The sequence below is a fragment of the Podarcis vaucheri genome, assembly GCF_965113315.1.
Source record: "Podarcis vaucheri genome assembly, chromosome: 9".
Lineage (NCBI taxonomy): Eukaryota > Metazoa > Chordata > Lepidosauria > Squamata > Lacertidae > Podarcis > Podarcis vaucheri.
The window spans coordinates 79,869,261-79,884,606 of record NC_138767.1 but is presented as its reverse complement, the minus strand read 5'-3'; the positions used below and the strand labels follow the sequence as shown (position 1 = coordinate 79,884,606).

Sequence of the window (15,346 nt, the reverse complement as noted above, 5' to 3'; positions counted from 1 at the left end):
CCCTAAGACATGGGTAGGCAAACTAAAGCCCAGGGGCTGGATCCGGCCCAGTTGCCTTCTGGATCTGGCCTGGTGTGGATCTGATTGTTTGGGTTGTGCCAGTGCACACGTCCGGCAGCACCTCCTCCCTCCCTTCTCCTGGCTTCTCCCCGCCCTGCCTAGAGGAGGAAGGGGGCTGGGCTTTGTTGGTGACAACAGCAGCAGCGCTAGCACTCGAGCGGCCGCCATTGTAAGCAGGCTCAATTTGGGCTTTGTTACTGCCAGCCCCTCTCCAGAGCCCTTTTGTGCGCCGCTCATCGTCCCACCACCGCCAGCCCCTGCTGCTCGCAAGACACAGGTAAGCAGCCACCAGGGCTCATCCGGTGCTGTGGAGAAGGGAGGGGAGAGTCGGGGTGGTGGCTTACCTGAGTAGAATATGGTCCCAATAAGCCATCCATAGCTTCACTTACTGCAGCTTGCACAAGAAGGCGTTCTCCCTCCTCCATCTCTCTTTCTCACGCCCACATACTTTTTCTCCAGTTTTGAGTGTGACACAAACATTGAATTCCTTTTTACTTTCTTGTAGAGTTGGTTTACAACAACCTTCCAAGGGTTTCGTTTGCTTGCTTCTCTCCATTTTTATCTTGCCTTTGTCATTCTGTAAGGCTCTCAGGGTAACTTAGTTTCATTAAACTCTTCTAAAGGTTTGCCGTGTTAATTCAGCAGCAAAGTGAAGTATTAATGTGGGGAAATGCATTTGCCTGGATGCTTAGCCGTTCTTGCCTCATGTCAGTGAAGCCGCTGCTGTTAGAAGTGTTGAATGGTTTCTTTAAATGTAAAGGTTCATCATTGTTCCACTCCATGTGTATATCTTTAAGGGGCCAGAGCAAGATAACGAGACCCAGCTTTACAGCTGTGAAGCGTAGCAGGTGCTGCTGAGTTGTATTTGATTAAGGCGTGTCAGCATCTGGGTGTAGTATATAAGGGGCAGCACCTAGCTCTCCCATTACCCTGGGGGGGTGGGTTGGTGGTTGGGTCTGGTTTGGTTTGGTTTGTTAATGTATTTAGTGTAAATGGAGTTTTTGTTTTTCTTATTAAAACTTTCTTTAAGTTATTTTTGAGTCCTTTCTTTTTAATGCATGATCTCCCCAGCAAGCTCTCTGCAGCGTTACTATACTGCACAAAGCCAACATCTTTGGTTCTGGGCCCAGCTGCTGAGTGGATGACTGCATATTTTTGGACTCTGAGAAAGGTTTGAAAACTCCTTCTCCTGTTAGCATAGTTTTTGTGGGTCTGGAAGAGTTCCAGAATGGTTGACCGGGTTCCTGAAGCTGAGAAGGCTCTGGTCTTCCCACAGCTGACAGATGAGAACTATAGTTTATGGTCTTTTCGGGTGGAGGCGCTTTTGACCTCTAGAGAAGTATGGACCTATGTAACTGATGACCCTCCTAACCCTGTAACAAATGCTTGGTCGAAAGGAGATGCAAAAGCCAGGGCGATAATTAATTTGGCAGTCGGCGACCAGCAAGTAGTCTATATAAGAAATAAGAAAACTGCCAAAGAAATGTGGGACAGTCTTGCAGCAGTGCATGTTAGAAAAGAGTCAGCGTCTGCATTGACGTTTTTCAAGCAGTTGTACCAGACGAAGTTGCAGCCTGGTGGTGATTTGGCAGCACACTTGAGACGTCTGGAGGCAATACGCGGCGAATTAATTCGAAGGGACATGGAGGTACCTGATATTCAGTATGTTTTTATCATTCTATGTTCCCTTAATGAGGACTTTGATGGTATAGCTAGCCAGATATCTGCCGTTCCACCAGCACAATTAACTGTGGAAGGGGTAACGGCAAGATTAATGGGCGAGTTGGATAGAAGGGAGGCTTGTGCCATAAGCACTCCTGTTTCCAGAAAGAATGAGGAACACCATATGCAAACCTGTGGTGATACAACTGCATTTAAAGCTGCAAAGCGTTGTTGGTTCTGCAATAAGCAAGGACATTTTGCAAAGGACTGCAGATCCAAAGGAAAACAAAGTACTCCCAAGCCTGTTTCTGTTCGTCAATCGCGGTCGTCAGCCCAGCAGCCGGCATCGTATAGTAGAGACAGAAACGAGCCGCGAGCTTTTCACGCTCTGACTAAAGATCGTAAAAGACCTAAAGCTGCCAAGTGGAAGTCTTTTGTTATCGACTCAGGAGCATCGCAGCACGTCTGCAATGATCGAAGCTTGTTTATTTCTTTCGAAGAGGAAATTGGTAATGTACATTTAGCCAATTCACAAGTCCTGCAGTCGCTTGGCAGGGGTACTGTTAAACTTGACTCTTTAAACATTACAATAGCGAACTGCATTTACTGCCCCTCAATGGACAATTTATTATCAGTAAGGTGTTTTGCTCGTCAAGGCATAACTGTGCGTTTCTTAAAGTCAATGTGTGAGTTTTTCGAGGGGAACAAACGTCTATTGTATGCCCGGGAATCTGATGGTTTATATAGACTGTATTTTCGCACCTACTCACAATCGCCTATAAATTGCAGAGCAGCACAGTCAAGCCAGGGGTTGAGGAATGCAAGGCCACATTCTGGGTGTGTCCACGAGGCGCACAGAATTCTGGGACACCTGAATTTTGCTGATGTAATCAAGACAAAGAATATTGTTAATGGCCTCAACTTAAAACCATGTAAATTCTTTATGCAGTGTCTATCCTGTTGCAAGAATAAGATTAAGGTTGCACGCAAGGGTAGGTGCTCAGATAGGAAAGTAACTGAGCCATTTGAGCGTGTACATTGTGATTTAGTTGGGCCACTCCCACCATCATTAGGAGGTTCAAAGTACTGGCTTACCCTCATAGACCAGTATAGTAGATATTGTTGAACTTCTACAATAACTGAGAAGTCCCAAGCATTTGAGAAGTACAAAGTTTTTTGCAACTGGGTAAAAATGCACTTTAACAAACCTATTAAGAATCTGTTTTCTGACCGGGGTGGGGAATTTGTTTCTGAGGATTTTGAGAAATTCCTGGAAGCGCAGGGGACTACTCATGAGTTATCTTGCCCCCGAAGTCCCTGGCAAAATGGGCTTGTTGAAGTTGTGCAGGGTGACCTGCAGGCAGGGGTTAAAACTTATCTGCATGATGCTAATCTGCCCAAAGAGTTTTGGGCTGAAGCACTCAATGCCTTTTGTTATGTTAGAAATCGCAGTTATCATTCTGGTTTAGATGTCACCCCCTATGAGAAGCTGTTTAAAAAACGCCCTAATCTGAAATACCTACGTATTTGGGGTTCAGATGTAATTATGCATTATCCCGCTAAGCAGAAATTGGGTGAACGTAGTGTTCAGGGAAAATTAATGGGCTACCAGCAGGGGGCGTACAGAATTTACATACCAGTAACTGGCAAATTTCATATTACCAGAAGCATGATACAAACTGTAAATTGGAATGGGGTTGCTGTTTTCCAAGATACTGATGGTATAAATGATGCTGAGGAAGAAGAGGGCTAAGCAGCAGCAGCAGGAGGAGGAGAAAATGGTGCTTCTGAATTAATGGGGAAAGACAAAAAGCCTGTTGAATCTGATAATTTGTTTGATTTAAAGTCACAGGCACCTGAGGGGAGGTTAGATTCTCTTGAGTTTTCTGACCGTGAGCTTAGCCTACAGGCACCTCTTCAGTCTGACAAGGATGATTTACAACCTGAAACTAGTAGTTCACTGAGTCCCATTAAGTCTGAGGAGTCTGACTCTCCTTCCGGACTGAGACGTTCAGATAGAAAGAGGCAGAAGCCACAGCGTTTTGCAGATGAACGTTTTAATACTGTGTATGCCAATAAGGCGTTTTTTGAGCCAAAAAGCTACAATGATGTTCAGAATTTACCTAAGCACCAAGCTGTAAATTGGTATAAAGCTATGAACTCCGAGATAGCTTCTTTAAAAGAGCATAACACTTGGTCTCTTGTACCACAAACCCCAGATATGAGACTTATTGATTCAAAATGGGTTTATAGAGTTAAAATGAATGACAAAAATGAAGTTGTAAGGTACAAGGCAAAAATACTTGCTAGGGGCTTTCAACAAATTCCAGGCGAAGGTTATGATTTGTGCTATTCACCAAGTGTAAAATATGAAACAGTTAAGCTTTTGTTAAAAGATGCATCAATTTGTGGAAAAGCCCACTATGCAATGTTTCTCTGCTCTTATGAGAGTGGTAATGTACCTTAAACATACCAAACATTATAGGTTGCAGTTTACATCACACATGAAAGACATGTACAAAGTATGCTTTGTTTTTGTTTCACAATGATGAACCGCAGGGGAAATGTTGAATGGTTTCTTTAAATGTAAAGGTTCATCATTGTTCCACTCCATGTGTATATCTTTAAGGGGCCAGAGCAAGATAACGAGACCCAGCTTTACAGCTGTGAAGCGTAGCAGGTGCTGCTGAGTTGTATTTGATTAAGGCGTGTCAGCATCTGGGTGTAGTATATAAGGGGCAGCACCTAGCTCTCCCATTACCCTGGGGGGTGGGTTGGTGGTTGGGTCTGGTTTGGTTTGTTAATGTATTTAGTGTAAATGGAGTTTTTGTTTTTCTTATTAAAACTTTCTTTAAGTTATTTTTGAGTCCTTTCTTTTTAATGCATGATCTCCCCAGCAAGCTCTCTGCAGCGTTACTATACTGCAAAAAGCCAACAAGAAGAACCATGTTTCTCTTCCTTACTGAGACTAGTCGCTTTAAAGTGTATGTTTACAGGAGTTTTAGGGGAAATGTTTCTGAGGGCCACAACCTCTCCAACCTGGAAGTATTTCCTAATAGAGCAACCATCAAATCTGGGCATATTAGTAGGAAGCGAAAACTTCTGGATATTTAGATTCCACCCACACACTCATGGATTTAATCTGGAGGGCAACACTTAATTTCTCTCTTGTTATTTTTTTATTTTAAAAAGCCTTTTGTACACGCCACACGTCTTAAAATTATTCTGAGTATTCATAACACAAAGGTGGAGATGTTTAACAAAGCAGTGTTAAATCTCTCCATTCCAACATTTATTTATTTTTCATGTATTATTACTGAGTATTGGTCAGCACCTTCCAGAGCCTGTTTATTTACAGCGCTGCCTGACTGGTTTTAAGATTACAAAACCAGTTGTGTAGAGCACCTGCTTTCCCAGGTAGGGCTGGGGAAGACTTGTGCCTTTAAGCCTGGAGATCTCTTGCTCATCAGTGTAGACCATGGTTCTTCAACCTTGGATCCCCAAGGCTAGGGATGATGAGACTTGTAGTTCTTCGACATTTGGGAATGCAGGAACACTGGTGTAGACAGTACTGAACTATGTGGCAGCTTCTTATGTTCTGCAATTTATTACAGAAAATATACATATTTTAGTACTATTTCCAGACACATAATTCATTCTAGAATAGAAGCATCATTTTTAAAGATCTGTACGTGGCTCTTTGGGGAAAGCAAATACAAAGTTCCAGATGCCACCAGAGCAGCAACTGTTAACTCTTACTGCGTGAAAGGAACTTGACGTTAAAGAGACAGGCAAGAGAAGGTGTATCTTATCTGCTGCCTTATCAGTGCCAACTGCTGTGTGTATAGACCTGCCCCAACTTTCCTCCAGCTGAAGGGAGAGATGCGCTATTCCATCATAATGGACCTGTATGAGCCTGTAGCTGCACTGGATCTTGGTTTGCTTGCTCTTAATTGTGGATGTATTTGCTCATTCAGATCCAGGCTTGAGCCAGAACAGAGTGATAAATCCAAAGTAACTTCTTCTCCTGAAAGAACTGCTCAGACAACTTCGGAAGAATCTGAAGAGAAACTCACTTGTGAAGACAACAGAGGTGATATTTCAGTCCTGTTCTGTCTCCATGTTCCACTTTTTAGAGGTGGTGTGTTTGTATGTGATGAGCATTTGCTCAGGTTTTTTGCAGATTGGCGTTTGTTGATTCAGCAGTAAACAGTGGGTCTACTGGAAATCATGGGACAAATGGAAGTGTGAATGGGCCCAGAGCGTGGCATGGGGAGAAACTTGTCTACTTTGGCCTTCCCTGAAAGACCTCATGGGAGTGAGGGAGAAGGAGACTCTACAGACAGGGATGCATGGTTTCTCCTATGGGGCTTCAGCAGCATATGGGTCAACTAGAATAATTTCAGTCCTTCCTGAACTGACTGAAAACAGTGCATCCACTATAGACTGGGTTACTCCAAGACTGGATTTCTGCAGTGCACTCTCTCTGGGGTTTCCCTTGCACTTGATCCAGAAGCTGCAGTTAGTGCAGAGTGCTGCAACACTCCCAAGGCCTTGTCAGCATAGAACCGGTGTGCTCAGAGGACTGCTTCTGGGCCAGGTTCAAGGTGTGGCTATTAGTACGCAAAACCCTTAATAATTTGGGACCAGTTTACCAATGAGATTGCCTTACCCCACATGTGCCCCTTTGACCGCTTTGGTGGGGTGAATTTGCACCACCACATATGCCATATAATACCCATCCCACATTTTAAAGAGCTTAATCGTTTAGTGTGGCAGCACTTACACTCCCTGTCTGTTGAGATCAAGCAGGTGCCTTCACTGTACAGTAGTACCTCGGGTTACAAACTTTGCTCCAGGATGAGAACAGAAATCACGCACCAGGGTAGGCCCTATTAGTAAATGTGGGCCTCAGGTTAAGAACAGTTTCGGGTTAAGAACAGACCTCTGGAACGAATTAAGTTTGTAACCCGAGGTACCACTGTACTCCTTTTTGGTGTTTGCTAAAAGCATCCTTGTTCAGACACCCCTACCTCAATTAGAAATCTGTTTTAATATTTTAATTTTTGTAATTTTTTAAAAGTAGGGTTGCGAATGTTTTCTTGGTTGTACTGTTCTGTTGTCTGTAAACCACTCTGAAGTTCCGTTACAATCAAGCAATGTATAAATTTTCTGAAATAAATAAATAAGTATGCAAACGTGAAAATTGCATTCCCCCTGTGTTTCCTGTAGGAGACAGGCTGCTATGGTGACCAGAGCTAATCTGGGACTAAAGGCACCTGCCTCTGTGAGCTCTCTCCTTCCCCTGTTTCTTGATATTCATCCCGGTTGCAGTTGCCTAACAATAAGAGCACTGGCACTGGTAGTACTTAAAATTAATTGGTTCCTAGGGGCTAATAAAGGGATCTGGGTGGAATTAACATTCTGTCTGCCAAGCGTTGCATCTTGCCAGGTGGACCAGGCGGCCCTCTCCTCTCCCCACCTTGCTGTTTTGGGGGGTTCTCCCAGTCCCCTCCCAGCCAATTTTGGGTAATGTAGGGGAGGTAGGGGAAGCCCTGTTGTGCAAGCAGAAGTCCTTGTGTGAATTAGATTAATCTTCCCCACTCTTTCTCTCTTTGTAGTTCTGTAATCTGACTTTTTCTGGTTTTGTGAATATTGTAAATAAGCATAGGGCTGTAGGTGATAGCTGGCACTTTTAAATGAAAACCACATTGGCTTTTTGTTCAACTTCACCTAACGTAGCTTTAGTTTGCAGAATTGGTACCATTTAATGCAAGAGAGATTATCTGCTTCTGAATAATAAGCAGATATTCTGTTCACAGCACTGGTGTGTACCTTACGCAGGGAAAGGCTATTTCTTGCCAAACTAGCATCATTTCCCTTCCCAGTTCCTTCAGTCAGGTAGGTCATCAGTTTTTGTAAAGGTTGCACAAGAAGGTGGGAGATGGGGAAAAGGCATTTCCGGAAAAAGCTATCAAACCTCTGGCATTTGGGGGGAAGGTTTTTTAGTTTTTAGTGTTTGATGTTGTATTGTGTTTTTACTATTTTTGGTGGGAGCCATCCAGAGTGGGATATAAAATAATGTTGTTGTTGTTGAAGCGTAAACAGAAGGGATATTTTTTTAAAAAAATCAGGAAGTAGGAACAAAAGATATGGAACCGGGTGTGAATTAATGAAGCCACTGCCACACTGTCCTTTCTCTTGGCAGATCAAGATGAGCAGGTGACAGCAAAGGTTGCAAGGTTTTTAGCTGGGGCAATCAAAATATTTGACTGTTGATTCAAAACCCTAAAATGTATTTTATATAATTGACTTTTTACTTTTATTCTTTATATATCGTATTGTTATTTTATTGCTATGGCCGATGGCTGACGCAAATAAAGAATCATTAATTTTTAAATGAATACATAATAATAAAAGAACCATGGAATATTATGTTAACATATAATCACAGTGGAGAGAAAGAAAGAAGAAATGTAGCTTTGATTTAATGTGGCAGCGGTCCTTTCCATGCCAGTGTCACTGTTCCAAAAATGTTTCATCTGTCTTCTTCAGCCTTTGTTTTAATAAAGAAGAGAACAGTAATTCCAGACACCATGCCTAGTTACAGAGCCTAACATGGGAGGTGTCTTCCAGTATAATACCTCATCCAGAATTGTTTTTAAACAGAAGTCCTCTGAAAGGCTTCCCAAGAGAAGCGAGCATCTCACACGGCAACATTGCCGGTCTAATTGAAAACACTTTCAGAGACAAGAATATAAACAAGTACAAATTAAGCAAAACACATCTCACTCAAGGATCTTGGTAGGAAAATAATGTTCACAACTAATGGCAGGCTTCAAACATAAAATAAAGTGCAGCAGTACCCTATCTAGTTTTGTACCCCTTGGAAAATTGAACAGCCAACATGCTTAAGTTGAGTATGGAGACTTTTAACACTATATCCCAGCAGGTGCGTTTGGTGCCTTAACTCAGGGCTCAGCAACCTTTCTCAGCCGTGGGCCGGTCCACCATCCCTCAAACCATGTGGTGGGCCAGACTATATATGTTTTTTTTTTGGGGGGGGATGAACGAATTCCTATGCCCCACAAATAACCCCAAGATGCATTTTAATTAAAAGCACACATTCTACTCATGTAAAAACACCAGGCTGGCCCCACAAATAACCCAGAGATGCATTTTAATTAAAAGGACACATTCTACTCTTGTAAAAACACGCTGATTCCTGGACCGTCTGCAGACCGGATTGAGAAGGCGATTGAGCCACATCCGGCCCCCGGGCCTTAGGTTGCCCAGCCCTGCCTTAACTGATGTTACTTTTTGCCAATGTTGAAAATATCAGAAAGCCGCTGGATTCTGTCTGAAGGAAAACAAACAAAAACAGCTTGGGCTTTTCTATATGAATGTTACATTACACTAAAATATTCCACTCTCTCAGAGAGGTACCTCTTTTGGGGGTAGAAGTGTAAGCATGGGTCACTCATCCCCCAAACCCCCCTTTATGTAATGCAAGTAGGCAACTAATAATATCAGGAGTGCTCTGGGGCACGTTCTAAACAGTACCTTTTTTGCATAATTTAGAAATGTCTGCTGATCGAATGTGGATGATTCTCTGCCACATAAAAAAGCTTTTTTAGCACCCTTTTAAAACAACTTTTTAAGCACTGTGAACATTCAGCCACTTTGAAGCTTCTATCCCTTCCCCATTCCCTTGCCTCGTTTCTGCAAGCGGCACAAAAGGGTTTGAGGCAACCTCAGCTTTAAAGCTTCTGAAAGTGCAGCATCAGTTAAGAATATGAGCATCTCAACATCTCCAAGAAGAGGAAGAAGTCTGGTGGCAGGAATTAAAAGCTGGCTTTTAAAATTGAGGCAAATAAAATTATGGACAGTTCAGTTATTGCTGAATATAGGAATAATATTAAATAGGTCCAGCAGTTTTTGGCTACATGTTGAGCATAGTTTGTTTCTTCTTTTGCAGATAAGAATGTGATAGATGAACACACAAATTTTGGACTTTGGGGTGATGGCAAAGGAGAAGATGAGCTTTCACCTGAAGAAATCCAAATGGTAAGTTGTATTTTCTACCAGTTTGTTGACTTTCTCCCTAGCTAGCTATATCTACGGATATTGAAAATGAAATAAGTCCAATGCATACACTGAGTCATTTGCCTTTTCTGCTAAGCAACACTTTAACAAATGCACCCTGCGCGTTTGCTTTTCTGATTCTTTTTGTCAGTACCTGCTTAAAATTTTTAATCATATGATTGGGAAGGTGATTGTTGTCAAGCCATTATGTTCATGGGAAAGTATTTTGCAGCAATTAAGACTGCCCTTTAAGATTTTAAATTGTTGCTTTAAATCTCTGCTATAAATAGTTATTTCCGCTCACAAGCAGATGGAGCTATTCTAACATTAAGAATCCTAAAGAAACTTCCCAAAGAAGATACTGTAATTTCTTATACTTACTTTTCCATACTACCTTTGCCCTTCCAGGTGTGGATTAATTACAGCTCCCATCATCCATTGCCATTAGCCATGCTTGCTGGGACGAACGGGAATTGTAGTCCAGCAACTTTGAGAGAGCCAAAGGTTCCCCATACCTGGTATACGATGAGGATATTATTATGAATCCACTGGTACAAAAATCACTTAAGGACATTTTAAGGGCCTTCCATGCCACACAATCCCATTGTTGCATTATGGTGGGATTTCAAGCTCAGTGCCTCTCAAAATCAGAGGGATCAGTGCTGCTTTCTGCTCACCTGGCCCCTTCCTCATGTGGTGCGGTTGTGCTAGACCAGGCAGGCATAGGCAAACTTGGCCCTCCAGATGTTTTGAGACTACAATTCCCATCATCCCTGACTGCTTGTCCTGTTAGCTAGGAATCATGGGAGTTGTAGTCCCAAAACATCTGGAGGGCTGAGTTTGCCTATGCCTGGGCTAGACGGAGGACATAGGCATTCGGGGCTAGGAAGGGGATACAGTTTCACCAGTTTCCCTTCAAACTTAATTGCTTACCTTTTTCTGATTGCTTATTTGGGACCATAATTCTGGAGACATCGGTTGGTTTATGAGTTTTGTCTTTCAAGAGATGAAAGATACAGCAGCATATGACCATATTTTGACTTAATTCTCTTTATGAAATCAGTACACATGTTGCTCAACCACATCTCTGTTAGCGAGGAATCTACTTACCATGCCTTTAACCAGAAATTCAGATAGGTAGGTGTTCAGTCATTTTCTGCATGTCATCTTCTGCCTCCATTTTGATGTTTAAAACTGAAGGTCTTTGTTCTCATGTGAAGGAGGGGAAATCCAATTTTTGTACACAATCACAATACATCCTATCATGATTGCAGTAACACTTCAAAGTCTCCTTGATTTCAAGGAAAGAATTAAGAAAGCCCTTTAATCTTTGAAATACAGTGGTCTTGCAATGCTCCACTCTGCCTAGATCATACCTGTAAGCTCTTTCTCTTCAGTCATGTAATTGAATTCTAAAGCATCCAGCTAATTAGCTAAGTGGATTTCAAACCTTTTCTTTCTTCCCTTTATATACTCCTTTATATCAGGAAACTTAGACTGTCCAATTTCATGAAAATTATGCTAATTTAAACTAGCTGCTAAGATGGAAAGAAATATTGAAAACACTGCAGAAGTTTTATATTAAAATGTGTTTGGGGAAATTGCAACCAAAATGGCTGCAGGCTGGTTTACGAAACATTTTTATGGGATAATTTGAATTTTCTTTACCCCCTGTTAACACATTAAGGACTTTATAGTTCTTATAATAAGAACATGGTACAGTGTTTACTTAGATAAAGTAAAATCTTGTTCTGTTCTATCTAATTTTCCCAAGCTACTTTCATTTTATTGTTTTGTTCTTTCAGGGAAATAATTTGTTTTGCATTTTAAAATGTCTGTACTGGAACAGTAATAAAGGACTTTATTCTGGGTAATATATCCTTTGAGTAGATTCATTAAAATCAGTGGAACTACTTTGTGTATAACTAATGTTGGATATTGCCCTCTGTTAACTAACTCAGGCTCTCTTTGTGTCATTATACAGGTTATCACATTACATCATCAGTTTGCAACCACTTACCTTATTTCTCTTAAGAAAATCTGTGTTTGAGCCATGTAGAATCATATTTCCAGTTTATATCATGTAAATTATTTTGAGTATATACTGTTCTGTCCAACTTCATGTTTATTTGACTGCTTTGTAATAGATTATTAGTCCAAGAGGCTTTCCAAATGCTACATTTATCTAGGACATGTTTTTGAGGATTAAAGGGTCTTTCCAAAGGAACATAAAAGTGAAAGTGCTCTCTATATTACAGGTTACTTTGCTTCAAATAGGAAAGCAGTGAAAATCCTGACTACTCCTTTCAGAAATTAATGGGCCTAATTCAGCATTGTAAAACCCAACATTGACTGTGGTGTAACTTACTCAGACTGGTAGAAAGTCCCAGGTTCCTGGTATACCGTATTTTTCCATGTATAATATGCCCCCTATTTTGGGGGAACTCCAAATTAAGAAAACACCCCTCAGCACTACCCATGTATAAGACGAGCCCCAATTTTAAACCTAATTTTTTGGTAAATAAACCTAGTCTCATACATGGAAAAATACGGTAGTTATCAGCCTTCATAAGCAGTCATTGCTGCCAAAGTGTTTGTGAATGCTTCATTTCCAGAGGCTTTGAATCCCTGCACATCAAATTTCATAGTTTATTTTGTGGTGTGGGTTGTGGGTGTGCTTGAGGGTGGAATGACCTTTAAGCCTCATATTGTTGTTATTATTGTTAACTTTCTCCTTCCAGTTTGAGCAGGAAAACCAGCGCCTTGTCGGAGAAATGAACAGCCTGTTTGATGAAGTGAGGTACAGCTTTCCCCGCACCCTCCCCTGCCCTTGCAGCACATATAATGTGCTTTCCAATCCACTTTATGTACATACATACATTTGTATGCCACCTTTCCATGCTCACGGTCGCACACAACATGAAAACGGATATATAACCACAACATGACAAAAGCAGTAATTGCACAAACTGCCAAACTGTGTGTTTTCCACACAAAACGCAAGAAGATCTAAAATAAAGATATGAAAAGACCAACAGCAACAACTCCCTACCACCAGAACCCCCCACCCCCACCCCAGCCCACGAGTCTGGTCAGCAGCCTCAGCTTTTGCAGCTGGAGTCAGCCTTGCCCTCTCAGGCCAGGTGGGAAAGGCCTGCAAGGCAGGGAGCAGGTCTTCCGGGTCTCACAGCCAGGATGGCCTCTGGCCTCTTCAGCAGCCTCAGCCTTTGTAGCTGGAGTCTGTCAGGGCCCCTCATCTCAAGGTCGTGGATTCAAACCCCACATTGGGCAGAAGATTCCTGCATCACAGGGGGTTGTACTAAATGACTCTTGTGGTCCCTTCCAACTCTACAATTCTATCATTCTAGGTGGGGAACGGTCTGCAAGGCAGGGAGCAGAGCTTCACAGCCAAGATGTAGATATAGTTTCACAGTTTCTTTTCATAAATCTGCTGCTAGATAAGTGGAGCTGAAAGATTCATTTTAATGAGCACAGTTTGCACCACTCTTCATGTTTGCTAGTTTTTTGATAAATTGGACAACACAGTTTTCTGACTAACACCACCTTATACAGAATCAGAAATAGGTCATCTTGCCCATTTCAGCTATCTTCAACCTTTTCATATCTATCCACTTTTAACGTTATAGGGATACTTTATTCTCTCTCTCTATTACACAACAATACAGAAGCCATTAGCTAGTGATCTACTGAGTTAAAATTTATTTTTGCTAATCTGCTTCACTTGGCTTGCAATTCTCCATTCGTAAGAAATGCTCCATATTATGTTTACTTAAGTTTGTAAGAAATTTAAAGTGTTTGTACTTACACGGCTTTTTAATTTTTTTTAAATAGACAAATTGAAGGGAAGGTGGTTGAAATATCTAGACTTCAAGAGATATTCACAGAAAAAGTCTTACAGCAGGTAAATACCACAGGGAGGTGGTTGGTTGGCTCTTTGTATTCTAGTATTTTTCCAGTAGGTAAAAAGGCTACAGTTAGAGAGGCAAAATGAGCAATTGAGCACAAAAAGGCAGGCATAGTATAAGAATAAAATGTGAGTTCCATAGGGACTCCACTGCACTGAAGGGGAATTCTGCAGCTCAAATGGGCTTTGGGAACATGTCCTGGACATGTTGAGGGGCATTGCTGGGGGGAAGAAGAAGAAGAAGAAGAAGAAGAAGAAGAAGAAGAAGAGGAGGAGGAGGAGGAGGAGGAGGAGGAGGAGGAGTTTGGATTTGATATCCCGCTTTATCACTACCCTAAAGAGTCTCAAAGCGGCTAACATTCTCCTTTCCCTTCCTCCCTCACAACAAACACTCTGTGAGGTGAGTGAGGCTGGTGACCTCACAAAAAAAGGATAGTTTTATTCCAAAGAATATTGTATATTGGGCAGATTTTGTGCCCTCCTCCTTCGTTTGATTTATTCAAAACTCATTCCACGTACAGTGGTACCTCGGGTTACAGATGCTTCAGGTTACAGTCTCCACTAACCCAGAAATAGTACCTTGGGTTAAGAACTTTGCTTCAGGCTGAGAAAGAGGGTGATGAGGTTTGAAGGTGCTACTACATGCTTCAGTAGCTACAGGTGTGCCTTAACAGCTAGCTCTTCAGTAGCTACAGGTGTGCCTTAACAGCTAGCTCTGGCCTCAGTTTATGGTGAGCAGAAACTGACAACAGGCCACTTACCTTTCATAGCTTTTGATCTTTACATTTATCTCTCATGTGAAAAGGATGTAGGGATCTTATTAGACCGCAAGCTGAACAAGTCAACAGTGTGATGCAGCAAGCAAATGCTATTCTAGGCTGCATCAACAGAAGTATAGTGTTCCAACCACGGGAAGTTGTAGTCGTGCTTTATTCTGCCTTGGTCAGACCCCACCTGGAGTCCTGTGTCCAGTTCTGGGTGCCACAATTTAAGAAGGACGTTGACAAGCTGGAACATGCTTAGAGGAGGGTGCCCAAGATGATCCAGGCTCTGGAAACCAAGCCTTATGAGGAACAGTTGAGGGAACTGGGTATGTTTAGCGTGGAGAAGGGGAGACTGAGAGGTCAAGGGTTGTCCTATGGAGCAAGCTTCTTTTCTCCTGCTCTGGAGGCTAGGACTGGAACCAGTGCATTCAAGTTGCAAAAAAGGAGATTCCAACTAAACATCAGGAAGACCTTTCTGACAGCAAGAGCTGTTTGGCAGTGGAACAGACTCCTATGAGAGGTGGTGGACTCTCCTTCCTTGGAGGTTCTTAAGCAGAGGTTAGATGGCCGTCTGTCAGGGATGCTTTAGCTGAGATTCCTGCATTACAGGGTGTTGGACTAAATGACCCTCAGGGTATCTTCCAACTCTACAATTAAATGATTCTGTGCAGTTTGATTATGACCTGTTTTTTACGTTATATATTTCAACTTACTTAAAAGGAAGCCGAGATTGACAGTATCCACCACTTAGTTGTGGGTGCAACAGAGAACATCAAGGAAGGAAATGAAGACATAAGAGAGGTAATGTCTGCCTCCCCCCCCCTTTTTTAAAAAAATCAAATACTACTTG

General features: G+C 42.0%; 1 protein-coding gene across 1 annotated transcript in view; it reads left to right on the top strand.

Moving 5' to 3' along the window:
- The window catches only part of STX18 (syntaxin 18), a 53,066-nt gene that overhangs the window by 35,886 nt on the left and 1,834 nt on the right, over positions 1–15,346 (top strand). Inside the window, exons 6-10 of the mRNA XM_082238579.1 lie at positions 5,700–5,815; positions 9,701–9,789; positions 12,549–12,607; positions 13,660–13,729; positions 15,217–15,297. Of these exons, the coding sequence (XP_082094705.1) occupies positions 5,700–5,815; positions 9,701–9,789; positions 12,549–12,607; positions 13,660–13,729; positions 15,217–15,297 (415 nt within the window). The remainder of the gene's footprint in view (positions 1–5,699; positions 5,816–9,700; positions 9,790–12,548; positions 12,608–13,659; positions 13,730–15,216; positions 15,298–15,346) is intronic.